Source organism: Vulpes lagopus, chromosome 3, assembly GCF_018345385.1.
Source record: "Vulpes lagopus strain Blue_001 chromosome 3, ASM1834538v1, whole genome shotgun sequence".
NCBI lineage: Eukaryota > Metazoa > Chordata > Mammalia > Carnivora > Canidae > Vulpes > Vulpes lagopus.
In genome coordinates, this window is record NC_054826.1 from 27,051,840 (window position 1) to 27,069,601 (window position 17,762).

Here is a 17,762-nt window from a genome sequence, read left to right on the forward strand (position 1 = left end):
ATACTTGGCTTAGTTTCTTCAGTATATTACTCTCATTTCGATGCAGCTCATTTGTAAAAAGGGTTCATCTGCAAATTGGCAGCTGGGGCCTGTCCAAGTAGCAAGAAATATTCAAGAGAAGAATTTGAGAATAAAGGAAAGAAAGAAAGAAAGGAAGAAAGAAAGAAAGAAAGAAAGAAAGAAAGAAAGAAAGAAAGAAAGAAAGAAAGAATAAAGAAAATTAAGTTATGTTTTATAATTTTTTTGTTTGTTTGTTTGTTTTTAAATTCAATGACAAGAGACTGTTGTGGTGTGGTCAAAAGAACAAATGAGCTCAAGTCCAAAGACATGGATTCAGGTCACTAGTTCAATCTTGGGTAATTTATTATTTCATAAGGAAGTAATGCCATGTTTCCCAGGAAATCGAGAATTACCATATACACTGTATATGAAACACACTGGACACCACACACATGTTAGTTCCCATTCATTTCAGTTTCTCTTGTGTTTCCAGAGGGCTCTTTACATATTTTTATTGGCTCATCCCATAATATACTGTGATCATCTGTTACACATACGGAACTTGCGGGAAGGGGGTCATATTTTATCCATCTTTCACATCTCTTTATACAGTATTTGGGCACATGGCAAGTGTGTAAAAAATACTAGTTGAAAAAATATTCATTTTTTTGTTCGATAACCAAATTTTTTTTAAAAAACAACTAAAATATGCTTAACATTTCTCACCAATGTATCTTTCTTCTTTGGGAAAATTCCTTTTGCCAATTTGCAGATAGGCAGGCATATCTATAAAGGGGCGAGGGGTTCTACAGTTAAGTCTTCATATAAAGTCACTAGGCAAGGCTTAAATTTAAATTTGGCCTAATGTATCTTTATTCTGCTGAGCAATTCTCCTTAGCACAGCAAAAGTGCCTGAACCAGGACTGAAAGAGAAGGCCAGTCGGGTCTCTGGGCACTCTTATGGCACAAAGAATACACTTAAATCTACATAAATACTATGCCCTAAGGCAAGAAGCAATTGTGGAGCTTGCAGCCTTGTCCGCCATTTGTCTGGGTTTCCATTTCTATCTCAGACACAGGTTTTAAATATTCTTTCTCTGTACATAAAGTTAAAAAGCTGGCAATATCAACTGTTCTTCAGTCCCATAGGGAGATGGCTTTTAGAAATGGTAGTCAAACAAAGGCAGTGTTGTGATCGATAATTATACTTTTTGGGGGTAATATATAGACTTTTGAATGTAAAAGGGAAAATAAATTCAAGAAAATCATTTTTAGGTTCCTGTAATAACATTTAAAAGCCAGGCAACATTTTCCAGGAAATTGGGGGATTTTGTTTTTGGTTAAGTCATCATTCACTTTCACGTAAAAGGCATAAACAACAGTGAGATGTAAAATAACACCGGTTGAAGCTCAAGGTGGAGAAGGAAGGATGCTGAAATCTAATTTAGATTTCTCAATTACTCTGACAGTATTCTACGGGGACTACCTATGAACGTGTGCACACTTATGCACGCAGACCCACACCAGAGTACACCAGAGTAGAGGCGCAGGGACAAATTCAAGAGCTTCCTCCCATTATCAGGATAGAAAATCACAAAGGCACTCTTGCAACATTTCAAAATGGAAAGCACAGGTACCTCAGTAAGGCTTGAATATCAGACAAACAAAAAGTGCAACGACTTGCTCCATGTTGGGCTTCTCTTTCACCTCCAAGCTCATGGTAGAGCGGCCCAACCACTATAGGACGTTTAAAGTGTGCAGCATTCAACAGGAATCGAGGGCTGGAGGAGTGTTTCATAAATATAAAGACTGGAGAAAAGTCTGATGCTAGGGTACCCCGTGCTCTGCAACTCAAAGGTGAGTTAAAATCAACTTTGGAATTAATAATGCTGAGATCTCAAAGCTTTCTAATACTGGGATTTTCAACTTTGCAATTTAACGACAACCCTGCTGTTGGCCTTTCCTGACCTGTTGTGAAGTAAATCAGGCAAACTAATGTGAGTTAACAAGTCTTTTTCACACTGTTCGATCACCCTGCCTCTCTTTTTCTGCGCAGACATCGCCTTCCTCCCACTCCGTCTCGCCATCCTCCTCAAAGCACACAAAATGGCCACTGTAACCCCGCATTACTGCTCATTAGATCACAGGTTAGTCAAGTGGAACTGCCTGGGGTTCCCAAAGGAGAGCTATACTTCAAAAATCTGTCCATGTCAAATGAAGAAAAAAAACCCTGAGCGTGGGGTCACCCAGATCAATGATCAAAAGAAACAGAATGAAGAGGGGAAAAAAAGCACACCCTCGTTTTTGTTAAAAACACACACAGGTCTGATTTATTATAAGGAATACAGAGATACGATGAGGTTTTCTCTTATGCCCAGTTTTCTTTTTTTTTTTTTTTTTAATTAAGTAACTTCTTGTAATCAGGGTCCTTTAGGTTAACTTAGGGGCTTTTGGAAAAGTCTATGACTAATCCTTAAGATTTCCCCCAAAAGAAAACACACTCTGGGAAATCCACTCTTTAGGACCCTTAAATATTTCCAAAAACACTTGAAAAGCAATAAAAGTAATGCAAAGTAATCCACCTTTAAGGCTTGAGGAGATCCTATTTAAATCTAAACGTAAGAATCGGTACAACGCCACTCTAAAATAATCCCAGTAACCTCTTGGGCCTTCAAAGAGAGGAAACAACAAGCCTGTCAATCACATCATGAGAACACACCAAGTGACACACTATAAAAAGCAGATTTCTGGGCTTCTGTGGGGCCTCACAGAAACCTAGAAATCTGCAGGTAGATCCACAGCTTGTTCAAGCAACTCCTTCATTTGCACAGGCAAAGTACAACATTCTACATTTGCTTTTGCATTTTTTTTTTTTAAGGTAGAGCTACTAACAGTATTGCAAAACTGACAAATTCAAAAATTAAGGCAGAATGATCTATCTGGAAAGCGGTAGAGAACAAACTTCAGTGTCAAGTTTCACAAGTAAAAATCTCCAGAAGATTTGATTTTCCTGGTTTCCTCACAACAGCAGAAGCAAGCACACTTTGTCGGCGTAAGGGTAAAAAAGAGTTTGACAAGAACACAGTCTATATGAATGGTAGTAAAATAAACTGCTTATCATTTAATCTAACCCAAGTTATAAGCATTGTGTATGGTCTTCACTGCTTTTGAAAAAATTATTTTGGTATTTGGAATTTATTCTTCAAGCACTCGCCAAAGCATATAAACATACGATACCTAAACTGCCTTTTCTGTCTCATTTCTGTGTGCTTAATAAACACTCATGACACTATGCCAGGCAGTGTCATGAGTGCCATTTAATCCTCTTCACGCCTCTGTCCAGAGAGGATAGAGACAGGCCTTGAGGAGCTGACAGCTAATCCTGAGCCTTCTATGTGCTCAATCCTCACTTCATCTTCACTATTTGCAATGAGGTAGGTTCGAGGATTATCCCCATTTTACAGATGAGGAAATGGATCTAAGTTTTTACTCCATGTTATTCAGTTGGTCAACAATAAGAGGGATTTAAATCCAGACGGTCTGACCTCGGGGCCTTACTGTCTGTCACCTCTAAACCCAGAGTGCCAAGTTAAATAGCCGTCAAGTTAAACGTGTGTATAGCCTATGATCCAGCAATTCCAATGTGACATATATACACTTGAGAAATGCTTGCATATACACACAAGGAAACATGTACAAAGATACTCGTCAACAGCTTTGTTTGTAATCACAAAAATCTAGAAACAACCTAAAAGTTTATCAATAAGAATAAATAAATAAAATTATGGCACTGTCATGCCTTGGAACATAATATATCAGTGAAAATAAATAAGTGAGATTTACATATATACTATAATCTCAAAAAATGTAATGAAAAAACCATGACAAAGTATACACTCTAAGATGCCACTTATGTAAATTTTTATCACACAAAACATTACTGTATATTACTTAGAGATACATGCATATGTATTAGAAGTATAAAAATGTATGTTGGGAAAGATACCAACTTCAAGATACACTCACTTCTGCAGAAGTGAGGGGAAGGGGCTTTCAAAATGCATTTTTACTGATTTGTTTCTTTCAAGAAAAGATCTGAACAAATATGGTAAAATGTTAAAATTTGTGGAATCTGGATAATGGGTGGATGAGTTTCACTGTTACAGCATTTTTAGTGCTTATCTGTATCTTTGAAGTTTTTCATAATTAAAATAATTAAAGTATGATTCCTTGGATGCATATCCTCCTATACTCACAAATATGTCCTCCTGAAATCAGAGCTGGAGTTCTTATAAAACCCTGCCTACTCCATAAAATGCTTAAAACTCAAGGTAACAATCTAGAAACTAAAGTATTAAAATTAACTTTCCTGAAATGATTATAGTATCCTACTGCACATGTCTCTGAAATACCACCTTTAAGATAATTACTTTCATTAATATACAGTTCATATATTTCATTATGTTGTTAAGCAAAATTCATTAAGTTGGTGTTTCTAACCTTTTGACATTCAAAGCCTGGTAATCAAGTGGCCTCACTGAAGGCTGAGAGTTTTAAGGTACAACAGACCAGGGCACATGAGGAGAACAGAGAATATTTTTACTATATTTTTACTTTTTTGTAACTGCTTAAAATTGTACCATGTAGGGGCACCTGGGTGGTAGTTAAGTGTCTGACTCTTGATTTCAGCTTAGGATCCTAGGGTCATGAAATTGAGCCTGGGCTCTGTGCTCAACAGGGAGTCTGCTTGGGATTCTCTCTCTCCTTCTCCCCCAGCCTCTCTAAAATAAATAAATAAATCTTTTTTTTTTTTTAAGGTACCATGTGGTTTTATTAGCCTTTCAGATTATTAATTTAAATGAGATGGATTTTTTAAAGTTGAAACAAATGGATTTTAAAGATTATGTAATACTCCATGGAGATCCAAATGAAAATGACAGACACACATTTTCCATAGGATGGTAGTTGTATAATCTTAAAAGACAGAGAATGGATCAAGTAATGTCAACCATAATTCATTACAAACTTGTACATATTTGTGAGCAGAGTTGGAGAAAAGACGTTATTCCAAAAATAATTTCAGTGAAAGTAACCCAGCAATTACAGCCATATCTCTTGCTTTAACATCTTAGAAATATGACATTTTTAATAGCACACATTTTTCAATTCAGCTTTACTATGGCTAAAGAACCAGATGGCAAAATCTTGACTAACTAGAATCCAAATAAGAACAAGTACTAAAGGAATTACAAATTTTGTATTCCATTTTTAACAGATAAAACTACAAAAACACAGATTCATCTCAAGTGTTTTACCAAAAAAAGCAATGTCTAGGGCCTTATATGAAGTTAGTACAAATTCAACAAAATATCCCATACTTTCTGCATCTACACTGCTAGAACTAAGGTTCTAAATAATTAAAGGGGGCATTGCGCATTAGAATCATTAAAGACTATATTTCCCTAGAGCAGAAAATTGTGCTGATAGAGTTTAAAAGACTTAATATGAGAGAAAAAGAAAAGCTTCTGGTGAAGTATAAAAGAGATAACTATATTAATAAAGAATTGCTCTTAACTATAACAGGCTCAAGCAATCTGGTGATCTTATGCTTTACCTTAAAGTCTGTTTGCCCTTTTTCAGCTTAAAAAAAAAAAAAGGAGCTTAATTTGCTTGTTAATATAAAAGTCATTAAAAAGTCATTATTAATTAAGGAAAAACAGAAAGATGTCCAAACTTGAGCTTTAATTAAAGAAAAACATCAAAGTCCATATACAACTATGGGAAATTGTCATCTCTTTTTATTGCCCCAAACATGCAGATACATGCATTTTTACACTTAATGAATCTCTACACACTGATTTAAATAATTCAGACATTTGGACTTACCTTTTCAGTAAGTTGGGGAAGTACCATTTTAAAGGAAACTTCTAGAACTGAGTAAAACGTAAATCTTCTTATATAAGAAATTTTCTTAAGTATTTATGTTTTTACGTTTTTGAAAATTAGGGTATTTGAGCACAATGATTTGCTTCTGAATAATGACAAAAAACATAATAATGATACTACTTAGTGCATATAAATTATACCTCTATCTCAAGATCTTTTGGGCCTATTTTTCAGGATCTCTCCAATGATTATTCAGTCTTCTCTTCAATGCAATATGCGAAGGCATCATGAGAAAATCTCTTTTATAGCACGTTAACAATTGTAACTCTTCAACCAGCTGTTCTCTAAGGATTCCTCTGCCAAGCTCTTATTTTCGTTTCATTATTTCTTTGTTCTCCTTGTCTAAACTATACGCAAGTTACCCAGATTTTCCACTCTGGCCCCTTTCAATAAAGACTAGTTTTGCCTTGACAAATCATTAGTCATCACCACAATCTAAAAATAAATCATATTTTACAAATTCTACATGTTAAAATTATGATGTTCTATGGAACCTCCAAATTATTTCATGGTTCATACGCAGAACCTTCTTCCCAAAAGGTTTAGTTGTTTCACTTGTCACTGAAGAAAACGATCCCAGTTATTTTATGGGACCATTTACTACCTAAGCATTCTTTATAGAGCATTCTTATTTCAGGTGTGGAGTGAAAGTAAACTCAATCTATGCACAGCATGCTTGACACAATGAAAATGTTAAGTTATAAACCTAAACTAAACAAAATGAAACCCTACTTGACTCCTTTATAGCTTAGTAGAAAACTTGTCATTTTCTTTTGTCGGAATGTTATGTGTAAAATTTCTATTTCAGAATTTCTTTGCAAAGAAGGTAATCTCCATTTCACTACTGGATACAGTGACATCAAACACAAAGATCTTTCTTAATAGGCCAGTCAGGGAGAACTACGTGGTGTCTGCAAAATAAGATGCTGCTTCTGTTCATTAGACTTCTGTTGCCACCTTCTCATTTGTACCGGAAGTCTGTATCAGACCTTCATTCAAAACTACTAAATACCTCTCTTTTCCTCCAAGTACTTGTGTAAATATTTAAATAGAGTCATGGCTGAATGTGGATGTCTACATAAAGAGATATTACTAAAGAAAGAAAAAAAGATTCTAGATTATCCACTAATAAAAGGGAAAAGAGGTTCTATAGACATAGTCCTCAGGTGTGGGTTAGTTCATTTTTACCAGAGCTCGAGTACTCTGGAAGAGTGCCCACTTCTAAGTGGCAGTCTATCCTTTGTACCACTGTGTAGGTCTAGCTCATTGTTTTCAGCAAAGCCTCATGTGATTCACAGGTAAAGGAAAAAAAGTGGCAAGGAGAAAATTTACGTTTCTAAGGAGCAGAGTATACTATTCATCTCAAAAGATGAAAGCAGGTATCTTTCATTGTACATTTTTGTTCTTAGAGGAAGAAGACCAACAAATATGTGATTTTCATATTTGTGTTAATACAGCAGAGCTTTTCAAAGCCACTGCCAAAAAATGGACTGGTTTTCCTACCTGCTTTTTCCATGCTTAAAGTTAAGGATGTCTGCCTCATTATAAACTTTGCTGGCTCCCTAGACTTTCTGTAGTCTGGCTTTGCTGTGATTACTGGTCAAAACCTTTAATTACAGTATATAGTTTGTGCAGCTGCCTGGAAATTGGTCTCAGGGTCAGTGGCTCTTCCCGTTTCCCTCTTTCCATTCTTTTGAAGCAATATTGCTGAACTGAAGGCATTGTTCCAGCTTTCTGGTGTGCTCTGTCTGCTGCACACCATGAATAGCTTGGCAATCACTCCAGCAATTGGTTCTTCAACAGCCTTTAGGTTGTCAATTGTAATTCATTGGCTCCAGGCACCTTTTCTCTTTTCATTCTCTTGAGGTCTTTTCTTATTTAATTTGCAATAATATTAGGGAATGTCTTCTTCAGACATGTCACTAATGTCTTCCTGATTATGAGGCTGGATGTATGTTTGACATACACACACACACACACACACACACACACACACACACACACACGCCTGTTAAAATGTTTCAATATTTCCTTTATCTCTGACTTGTGATGGCAGTCATTGTAGTATCTTGCAAATAATTTGGCTTAACCTTCTTCTTTCTAAAGAATAATCCTTCTTGAAATATTGGAGTTAATTCATGTAATTGGCTATATTTTTATAACTTCCCAAAGATATAATTTTTCATTTTTGTGATAATTAAGCTTTACATTTTCATCCCCATAATTATGCCCTCTTTTCTTTTAGTTTATAAATTTGAGCTCTATATGACTTCTGTAATTAGTTAACTAAGAAATAAAGGGTTCTATTTAGAAATCAATGCATATGTTTTTAGAGCCTTTCAGAGGACCTATATAGTTATTCCTCAAATACCTTTTTTAGAGATCACCTTAGAAAACATTCCAACTATTCAAAACAGGTTCAAATGCTTCTGCATTACAGGATTTTATTTTATTTTTTGGGAAAAAGGAGAAATGTCTCTAGATTTATTAAGAAAAAACAAAACCTCAGTGCATTATGTCTCAACTCCTTAGTCCTGGATAAAACCCAGCAGGGTAACCCCTCTCATTAGCCTCAGCCATCCTGGAGTAACCAAAGGTATTTTTAAGCAGACACTATGTAATAATAATAATGAAAATAATTATCATAATGATAATAACTAACGCTTATTGTGCTTTTTATCTTCAAAGCACCTTACTTTACTGACATTAACCATGTGTCTATTTTCAAATTCATTTAATTTGACAAATGTTTTATTAACTCTGTATGCTATGGAATGTGTAGTAAATGCAGTTTTCTTCTGCAAATGAAATAAATAAGGACATAAATAAGTGGAAATGGGGACAAGGAAATCGTTCTGTAAACTTTCTCCTCAGAATCATTTGTTGCCTTTGCTGAATGAGAGTTTAAATTGAATTTACTGCTTTAAAACGATTTCAATTATGTTGAAATCAACGTATACAGGTCTCCATGTGAGAAATACAAAAAGTAAGAGAGTTTGTTATGCTAGCAACTGAAATAACCTCTATATACTTAAAATACAGGCCATCAAAAACATATTAAAGGAACATTATTCTCTCAAGATGTCCTGCCACTTTCTAGGAGGGATTTTAGGAAGGAAACAGTTACCTGCTATAAGCAAGGTCCTCAAGTGGACAAACACAAATTCAAGTACATAAAAGTACATGAAAAGTATATAAAATTACATGAAAAGTGGTGTAAATCCGGTAGCTAGAGGATTAAAGCTCTGTGGAATTATTAACCTGGTCAGAGTGATGAGATTTCACGAAGATGCGATTTATGAGTAATATTCAAAGGTCAGGTTTGGTGTGAAGGAAACGAGTCAGTCAGGCTGGGTCGAGTTAAGGAATCTGGATGAAGTTGATGGCATTAAAGCCAGCAGGGAAGCACCACACGTATGGTAAGACTCAGAAGTAGTACTTATTCCAACCACATATAATCAAGCACAGAGACATAAACAAGCCAGAATTATTTCTGTCCTTCAATGAGCTTGCAATCTTGAGGGATAGGCAGAAAAGTTACAGGCAATTAATTCTTGTATTATGATTTGGATATGCCCAGGATGCTGTGCGCAGTCAGGAGGAGGACAGCCGGCTCAGCCTTCAATGTACAGGGAAACTTCTCGATGTGACCTAGAATGTTTAGGTGGTTTTCCCGGGGCAATAGAAATAGTGAGCAGTGGCTGAACATGAGTGAGAAAAGAGAAGAGAATTCAATTATCAAGCACATGAACATATGAGATCAGTGGTGTTTCACTTGCATCTACAAGGAATAGAAGATAGCACTGGTTTTTAATCTGAGTATCATGAAAGATAGGAAATCTGTTCTCAATGGTCTGTGCTGAGGAATAGAGGGAAGGGGGAGCTTTGGGGAGGTAAACAACCAGGAAACTGAAAAGTACTGCAGAAGTAGGAGAATGATGCAGTGAAACGCTGGATATGAGTAAATAAGAACAAGAAGTGGAAGAAGTTCCAAATTTGCCAGCTTTATGTAAAACAGATAGATTTACCAAAGGAAGACAGTGGAAAGGAATAGGTTGTTTGTTTTTTTAAAGAGAACATAATGAATTGTTTTATTTTTCAAATGTATTATACTTTGTTATCCCATCTAAATAATTTTCTCCATAGGATGGGCCTTTTTGATGCAGCACTCATTAATGGGAATTTTATTAGTTTTCAGGAGGCAGGGCACATTCTCATGATTATTGCTTGGTGGGTGTGAGAAATACAGGTATACAAGTTCCCTTGAATGGGAAGATCAAAGTGGTTAGATTTAGAATCGATGAAATAAAATATACAAATTATTTTTTTCAAGGAGTACATATTTTAAAAGTACATGAATGTACAATAAAATATTCTGTTTTGGTATTCAGCTAAAAGCTGCCTCTTTCAAATACAGAAGCATCATTAGTACAAATATATCTAACTATTGAAATGATGGTTATTTTCAGCTTCTCTTCCATGTTAGTAAATATTTTCAGGAGATCACGGAGTCATTCCGTGGAAAACAGACTTCCAGATCCTCTCATTGTTTCCCCAAGATTAAATTTTAACAGAGTAAAGTACATCTGTAAGGAATGGACAAAAAATAATTTGTATCTCATATCATTTTAGAATAAGTATACGTCCCATAAGGGAATTTTCAGACTGCTCACACAATAGGTATGTACACTGCTCTATGTGAAATCAAATCAGTATTCTAAAATGCTGCCAAGACACAGGTCAAGATACTTGGAAGACTCCTAAGATTTAAAGTATATGACACTTTACAATCATTATTGTACAAACACATGCACACTTTCTCTCCATATACAGAGAATAATAATAAACTAAGTATGCTACATGATTTAAACACTGTTTTGTATTTTCTAATAAAAGATTTGTCATGTAAAATCATAGATGATATTCGCTACTTCATGGAGATACCAAAACAAAACAAAACAAAAAACACCATTCCACTGTGAAGCAGTATGAATATAGAATGAAATTTTTAAATTAGAGGCTTACTATTTACAGATAGTGTCCAAACATTTCAATCCTTCAAAACTCTCTGACCTTTTGTACGGAGAAGAAAAAGTATATTACTTAGAAACAATTATCTATAAACAAGAATTGTAAGTAAATGCAGTGGTCAAATAACATGAAACACACAGTATCACTCTCTTCCAAAAGATGTCCACGGACTAAAAAGTGAGAATGAGATAAAGTATTCTGAATACCTTATACAGAATACTGAAAGGTATTTTTAAAAAAATATGTATCTATAATCAAAACACGGGCTAAAAACTAATGTTTATATCATTATAGAAATACTTGCAAATACTTTTCTCACATTTATATTTTGTTCTTTTCAAACAGAACACCACTTTCCATGGACATCACAGTAACAAACTTCATGACAATTGTAAGAAAATTGAGAAATGCTTGATGACAAATTTTAACCTTAATGCTGACATCCTAATCTAAAAGCTGGATCTTCCTGTGTCATAATTAACGAGCCATGGAACCAACAGAGTCATCTGGCCTAATAATTTTACTTCAAAAATCTTTGCTTCACAGTTCTCACATTTCTTAATATTCAAAATATTCCATAGAATTCAAAATATTTGACAGAGTTGACTCAGTATTTTTGATGTACTAAAAAAGTAACTTTTCTAAAAAAAAAGTTAAACACTTTTGAATTAAGGATATGGACAAATATCAAATCAGATTAGATTGCTCAAAGGTTAAATTGTTTCTTTCATGTTGACAAAATGTGTCATTTTATAAGACAGGGTAATGCCCAATAAAACAAAACTGAGATTTTAAAAAGCTAGGAAGCAAGAGAGTCCCAATCGGCAACTATGTAGAGGGAAAATAGGATTACATTTATTGGCTACTATATCAACTTAACTTCTCATAAAATCCTCCTGATCTATTAAATAACTTCAGAACTGAAGTATGCTCTCCTGTGGGAGTTGTAAAACAAATTAGATACAATTACAATTCAATACAAATAAAAAGCCAACCTATTTACCCTTAAGATGATTCTTGTTTTAGAGCTCTATTATTTAAATTGGACTAGAATTTTCCCTAAAGAATCTAGTGGGTCTTTTGACTTAATTATAAATTTTTGTATTATACTTTCTATAGAGAAACATAGTTGATATGAGTAAATTCTGGAAAACTGTGGTAACTACACCACCCCAAAGTGAATACAACAAACATCTGTTGCAAGAACTGCTTGGCTTTCAGACAGTACATAAAGGGTGTTCTTTCTCCCAGTGTTTTGCTATTTTTAAAAAAAGATTATTTGTTAAGAAACACGTTGCTAATATCAGATTCTCAAAATGTAAAATCTTAAAATTCTGTTAAGTTACACACAAGTCATTACCAGGTTTATTATAGAAGGCAAACTATGCAATGTACAAGACTCCACTTGCATTCTAAAAGGGTAACAAAATAATTGGGCATGTTGCCCTCTGTCTGTGGGTTACAAAGTAATTTTAACCATTGTCTTCCTTTCTTAAACTCATACTCTACAGGAGCATGGCAATGACATAGCAGAGGAGGGAAACTAAATATATAACCTCATGAGATTTTTCAACCTCTGTTGCAATCCCAGTGATAATTCAGCTTTCTCCTCTAGATCTCACCAGCTTCTAAACTCAACAATATTCCGTTACCCTCATTAAATGATAAATGAGTTCTTAAAAGTTTTACTGGAGTGACAGGATAAATAATTGCAAATTTCTTGCATAATGCATTAAGCACAAAATGTAATAATTTCAGTGGGAGGAGGGTAGGAATCAATGAGCCTTTATGACTCCTCGTCTTTTCGTAACTGCATCAAAGGCTTGTTCAGTGCTTTTGGTAAACTGAATACATTTTCCTTGATTCTGAAAGAACAAAATTTTGCCTCAGACTCAGGTATTTTGCAATTGGAAACTGCACATTTGGAAATTACACAAAGTGCACACAAATTAGCAGGTATAAATGGATAAAAATGTTTATAAGCAACAGAGCTCAGGGCAAATAATACCTTTATAATAAGGAAAAGAGGAGTAGTAAACAGATGACCACTTCTAAACATATTTCAAATAACATGTAAGTTTGCTCACTTTTTAATCTTCTACTCCTCTTCTACCCATGCCTCCTCCCAATCATTTTGAGATTACTATTCATTAAAAGTTTAAGATTCAGTTTTTACAATTCCACTTTTATGTTAACTTATTAATAAGGTATTGACTTAATCCATAAAACATTCCTGGGGCTATTTCAAGAAGGCATTATAACACTACTATACTGAGAAACTTCTTTGTCATTCAAGCAATGAGTAAAATAGGAAGCTTCCATTTCTTTTTCTGCCACATCCAAAGTATGATCACTTCATTATGTTTCAACAAACTTCAATACCTCTAATAGAATTTGCCCATGTCTTCAATTAAAGTGTAAAATGTTAACATGCACCAGTATAGTATGTAGTATGGGTTTATATAACCACATGGAAAATGCCTTAAACAGTCCTCAAAATGGTGCAAATTCCATTACACACAAAAATTGAGCGAATTTCATTTAAAATTGATATAAATAGAAAATCAAAGTCATACATGTTCTAGTATTTACACGTCTTGAATAATTCTCATATCATTCTGTTTATTCTACATTTATAGTCTCTGTCTCACTAAAGATGAATGATAAAAAAATACTTGCCCATTTCCTACAAAAGATACCTAGCCAACACACAAAGCATATTCCAGAGTAATTAACTATTAAAAGCTTCCTTTCTTTGATGTGACAGTCTTCGATTTTAAGGAGGATCACCCCGAGCTATGAATTGGGTTTCTAAAAAACATTAGTTTCTATTTTATGGTGTCTAAGGAAAAAAAGTTTCTTAAAGTTGAAGGGGGAAAAAATCAGCTATTGTACATAACTTGAGTAAAGGGATTTGAAGTTATAAGGTCATTTGTCTATGTATTTCGTATATTTTATTATGGATGTAACACATTATTTATGTACAAAATGTTATAGTCTATTTGTATTCTTAATACATACCTGTATTTCCCACAATGAATCTCAGAACAATGCACCTTCAGCAAGTACCATATAATTATAAACGAATATAACACTCATAACTACCCATCATTAGATACTATTATATCCATTTTACAGACAGAAAAACTGGTGCTGAGCAGTTATAAGATTTACCAAGAGCCTGAAGAACAGATCAGGAAGGCACCACAACTACAATGCCAAAGATGCTCACATTAACGATTCTGAATAGATTTGCATTGCTTTATTTTTATCTTAATTACTTAATATTATCTATATTTCACAAAACCTAGGAAGAAAAAAGGTGCTTGATGCCTACTTAACGCTGCATGAAGCAACAGAGGATAGATATGAGTTCTATTTAATAAGAAACCCTTGCCTTTACTATTTCCCTAAAACTTAAATGAAAATTCTCTATGTAGTACGTCTTCTACTGCTTAGTACTTTAAACTTCAAAGTGAACTATCCAAAATCATCCCACTCGCTTTAAAAAAAAAAAAAAAAAACAACTGTATTATTGCCAGCTTGCCGATGAGAACACAAGCAAAGGAACAAAGCTCCTTGCATGGATCCCGTGTTAAGTGTGAGAGAAGTCTGGAAGTTAGAACATCTCATGTCCTTACTCCTCATCTAATTTTTCAGACTAAAGGGCAGCATTGTTCCTATTAATGATCTTATTCCAAAGTCACTAAAGGAAGCACCCAATTTTCTGCAGGACAGGTAAGAAACCTATTCTGAAAGTTACAGGTGTAAAGGAATACATGAAAAGTTTTGATTCCATGGTACTTAAGGTTAAAATTCACTACAATCCAAGCTTTAACAATTATTCATCTATCTTATTCCTTCAGTATCCATGAATCAGAAGCTCTGCTGGGTGAGAAACTGATTCTTTTTTTTTTTTTGGTCCAGAACTAGACTCATGCTTTTATAGGTGAGATACAAGCTAAGAAGTGAAATTAAATGAGGAAGATAAAAAATGAGTCCATATTAAAGTGTATTTGGTACCATGGAACTTGCAAGATAAGACATCAATTTTCAGCCTGGCTGATTACAGAATAGGACTCATTGCTTCTAGTCAACAGTGAGCATTTCAGAGGGACAAGAACATGACATTTGAGGGCAAGTGATGCATGGTAATACGCACGATGCATTCCTTGAAAAGCTGGAGAAAAGAATGAACTAAGTAAGCTGGCAGGGTAAAAAATGTTCAATATGTTCAGGTCTTCAAATGAGAAAATAGATGAGAAAAATATTCAGATAAATCTTTAACTTTTACTAAACAGTTTTTAAAAAATCTGTGCTTTCCAGGTGGAGAAAGATATACAATCAATAATTTCTATATATCGATACAGTCTTTCTACTTTAAGGTTTTATGTGGGAAAACAACACAACCAGCATCTCCCTAATCATAGGCAAGTTTTCAGATTCCAATGTGGCAGCGTAAGTGCAAAAACAAGACAAAGAGTTGTCATGTTAATGAGACATACCTCTTGGACTGATCGAGCAGCTGGCTTGTCTTGATGATTGGCCAATATTAAAAAGGGTAAAGTGCATAACTGTGGGTGCTGAAGAGCTGAGTGCAGTTCATTTCTAGCAGTTTCTAAATCATCTTCTGAAGAGGCACTGTCTAATACAAATATTACCCCTTGAGATCCTTGGTAGTAGCGACTCCAATATTTCCGGATATTATCAGCCCCTGTCAAAAACAAAACAAATTTTCTTTTTTTAAAAATAGCTTTCAGAAACTGAAAACACTGAACAGTACTTTTGGGAACACCCAACAGTAATTCCTACTGGAAACCAATGTAGTGTTTAAAAACTCAGTGCAGAAAACATGGTTGATGAGAACAAAGGCATGAACAGGTGGATGTGGCCTTGGAGAAGAAGCCCAAAGTTTAGGAGTCATTCCTCACACCTTTCGTATTAAAATATGTGATAGGGCAGCCCGGGTGGCTCAGCGGTTTAGCTCTGGGCCTGATCCTGGAGACAGGGGATTGAGTCCTGCATTGGACTCCCTGCATGGAGCCTGCTTCTCCTTCTGCCTATGTCTTTGCCACATACTCTCTCTCTTTCTCTCTCATTAATAAATAAATAAAATCTTTAAAAAAAAATGTGTGATAAAAAGCAGGATAAATACTTTTTAGATTGAAACTTAAAAGTGTTTTAGATTTTGCTTGCTAGCCCCTAAATAAATTATACTCTTTATAAAGTGAGTTTGAGCCTAACTCAGAGAACAGTGTCACCTAGCTGTTCACAGTTTTTTTCCAGATAATGGAACACTATCTTGATATTTCCTAAAAGAACTACTTGCAGGTCAGGGCAGTCTTGTTTAATTTCATCAGAAAAGTGAAAACTACTAGCATAAAACTTTTATGGATCAAAGTGCTAAAATTTGGTTTTTTTGTTGTTTTTTTTTTAAAATTTTCATTTATTTATGATAGTCACAGAGAGAGAGAGAGAGAGAGAGAGAGAGAGAGAGGCAGAGACACAGGCAGAGGGAGAAGCAGGCTCCATGCACCGGGAGCCCGACGTGGGATTCGATCCTGGGTCTCCAGAATCACGCCCTGGGCCAAAGGCAGGCGCTAAACCGCTGCGCCACCCAGAGATCCCTAAAATTTGTGATGAATTAAAATCTTGATACATTTGCATAAACACATTTGGCAATGTGCATACTCATGGTCTTGGTATGACAGGTATTCACAAAATAAGACATTGAGATTCTCATCAAGCAGGGCCACGCCTTATTCTTCTTTGTATTCCCAATATCCAGCAAAACATATAACTTGAAGCTCACTATAGGAATGAGAGAAATGAGGGAAGGAGGAAGTGAAATTATACACTAATTAGGCTTTATAGATTTGAGACTAGAAAGACTTGGAGAGACTGTCCATCCAGTCCAACAGTCTAAGGAAATTGAGGCCAAGAGAGGTGAAGTGAGTAATCCCCATTCAAGTGTCTAGTCAATCACAGAATTGAGATTTGCATCTGAGTAGACAACCTGTCTAGAGAGGGCATGGGCATTCTCCACTACATCATGATGAGAGTGCTTCCTTTACTTTCATTTGCTTCATGAATAGCATGGGCAGTGTGAGTATGGGGGGTGATGGAGATGGGGGGTAGGATTCTTCATTCTACGACAAAAATTAGATAAAGGTATTTCATCAGTTTAGTGCATATGATCAAGTATTAACCAGTAGTAACTACATGTGAGCCATCCATTGAATATTTAGCTCCTATGTTGAAAATACTGTGGTAAATCCTGGGCTTACAAAGATTAGAGACTGGTCTTGGCATGCAGTGGAAACAGCCAAATGTGTGCATCTCTTCCAAACTCTGCATTCACCATACTGGGAGCTCGAAACTGGACAGGATAGGAATATTTTCACCATCGAAATCAACAAAAGCAATCATCAGGTCTTTTCTTCCCCTGAGGACCAACACACTACTGGATGACACTCAAAAGCCCACATTTTTTCTAGGAGAAATAGGAAAAAAAAGTCATAAAGCACTGTGATAGAGGTACTTAGTAGGCAGTAAGAGAGCAAGAGATGAGGCATCTCAACCAGACTGGGCAATTCTCCTAAAAATTATCAGTTACCAAACAGCTACCATTTATTAAGCCACTTTCTATATTCCAGGCACATGCTAGGTGTTTTCAAAAGAATAGCTCATATAATTCTTATAATCACCCTACAGGGAAGTGTAACTGATTCACAATTTAAAACTAATTTTCAAATTTTAAAATCCAAGGTATTCCCCATAATACT

General features: G+C 35.1%; 1 protein-coding gene across 1 annotated transcript in view; it reads right to left on the reverse strand.

The window, feature by feature from the left end:
* Nucleotides 1-17,762, reverse strand: part of ARL15 (ADP ribosylation factor like GTPase 15) — a 397,041-nt gene that overhangs the window by 184,910 nt on the left and 194,369 nt on the right. Inside the window, exon 4 of the mRNA XM_041748766.1 lies at nt 15,483-15,691. Within this exon, the coding sequence (XP_041604700.1) occupies nt 15,483-15,691 (209 nt within the window). The remainder of the gene's footprint in view (nt 1-15,482; nt 15,692-17,762) is intronic.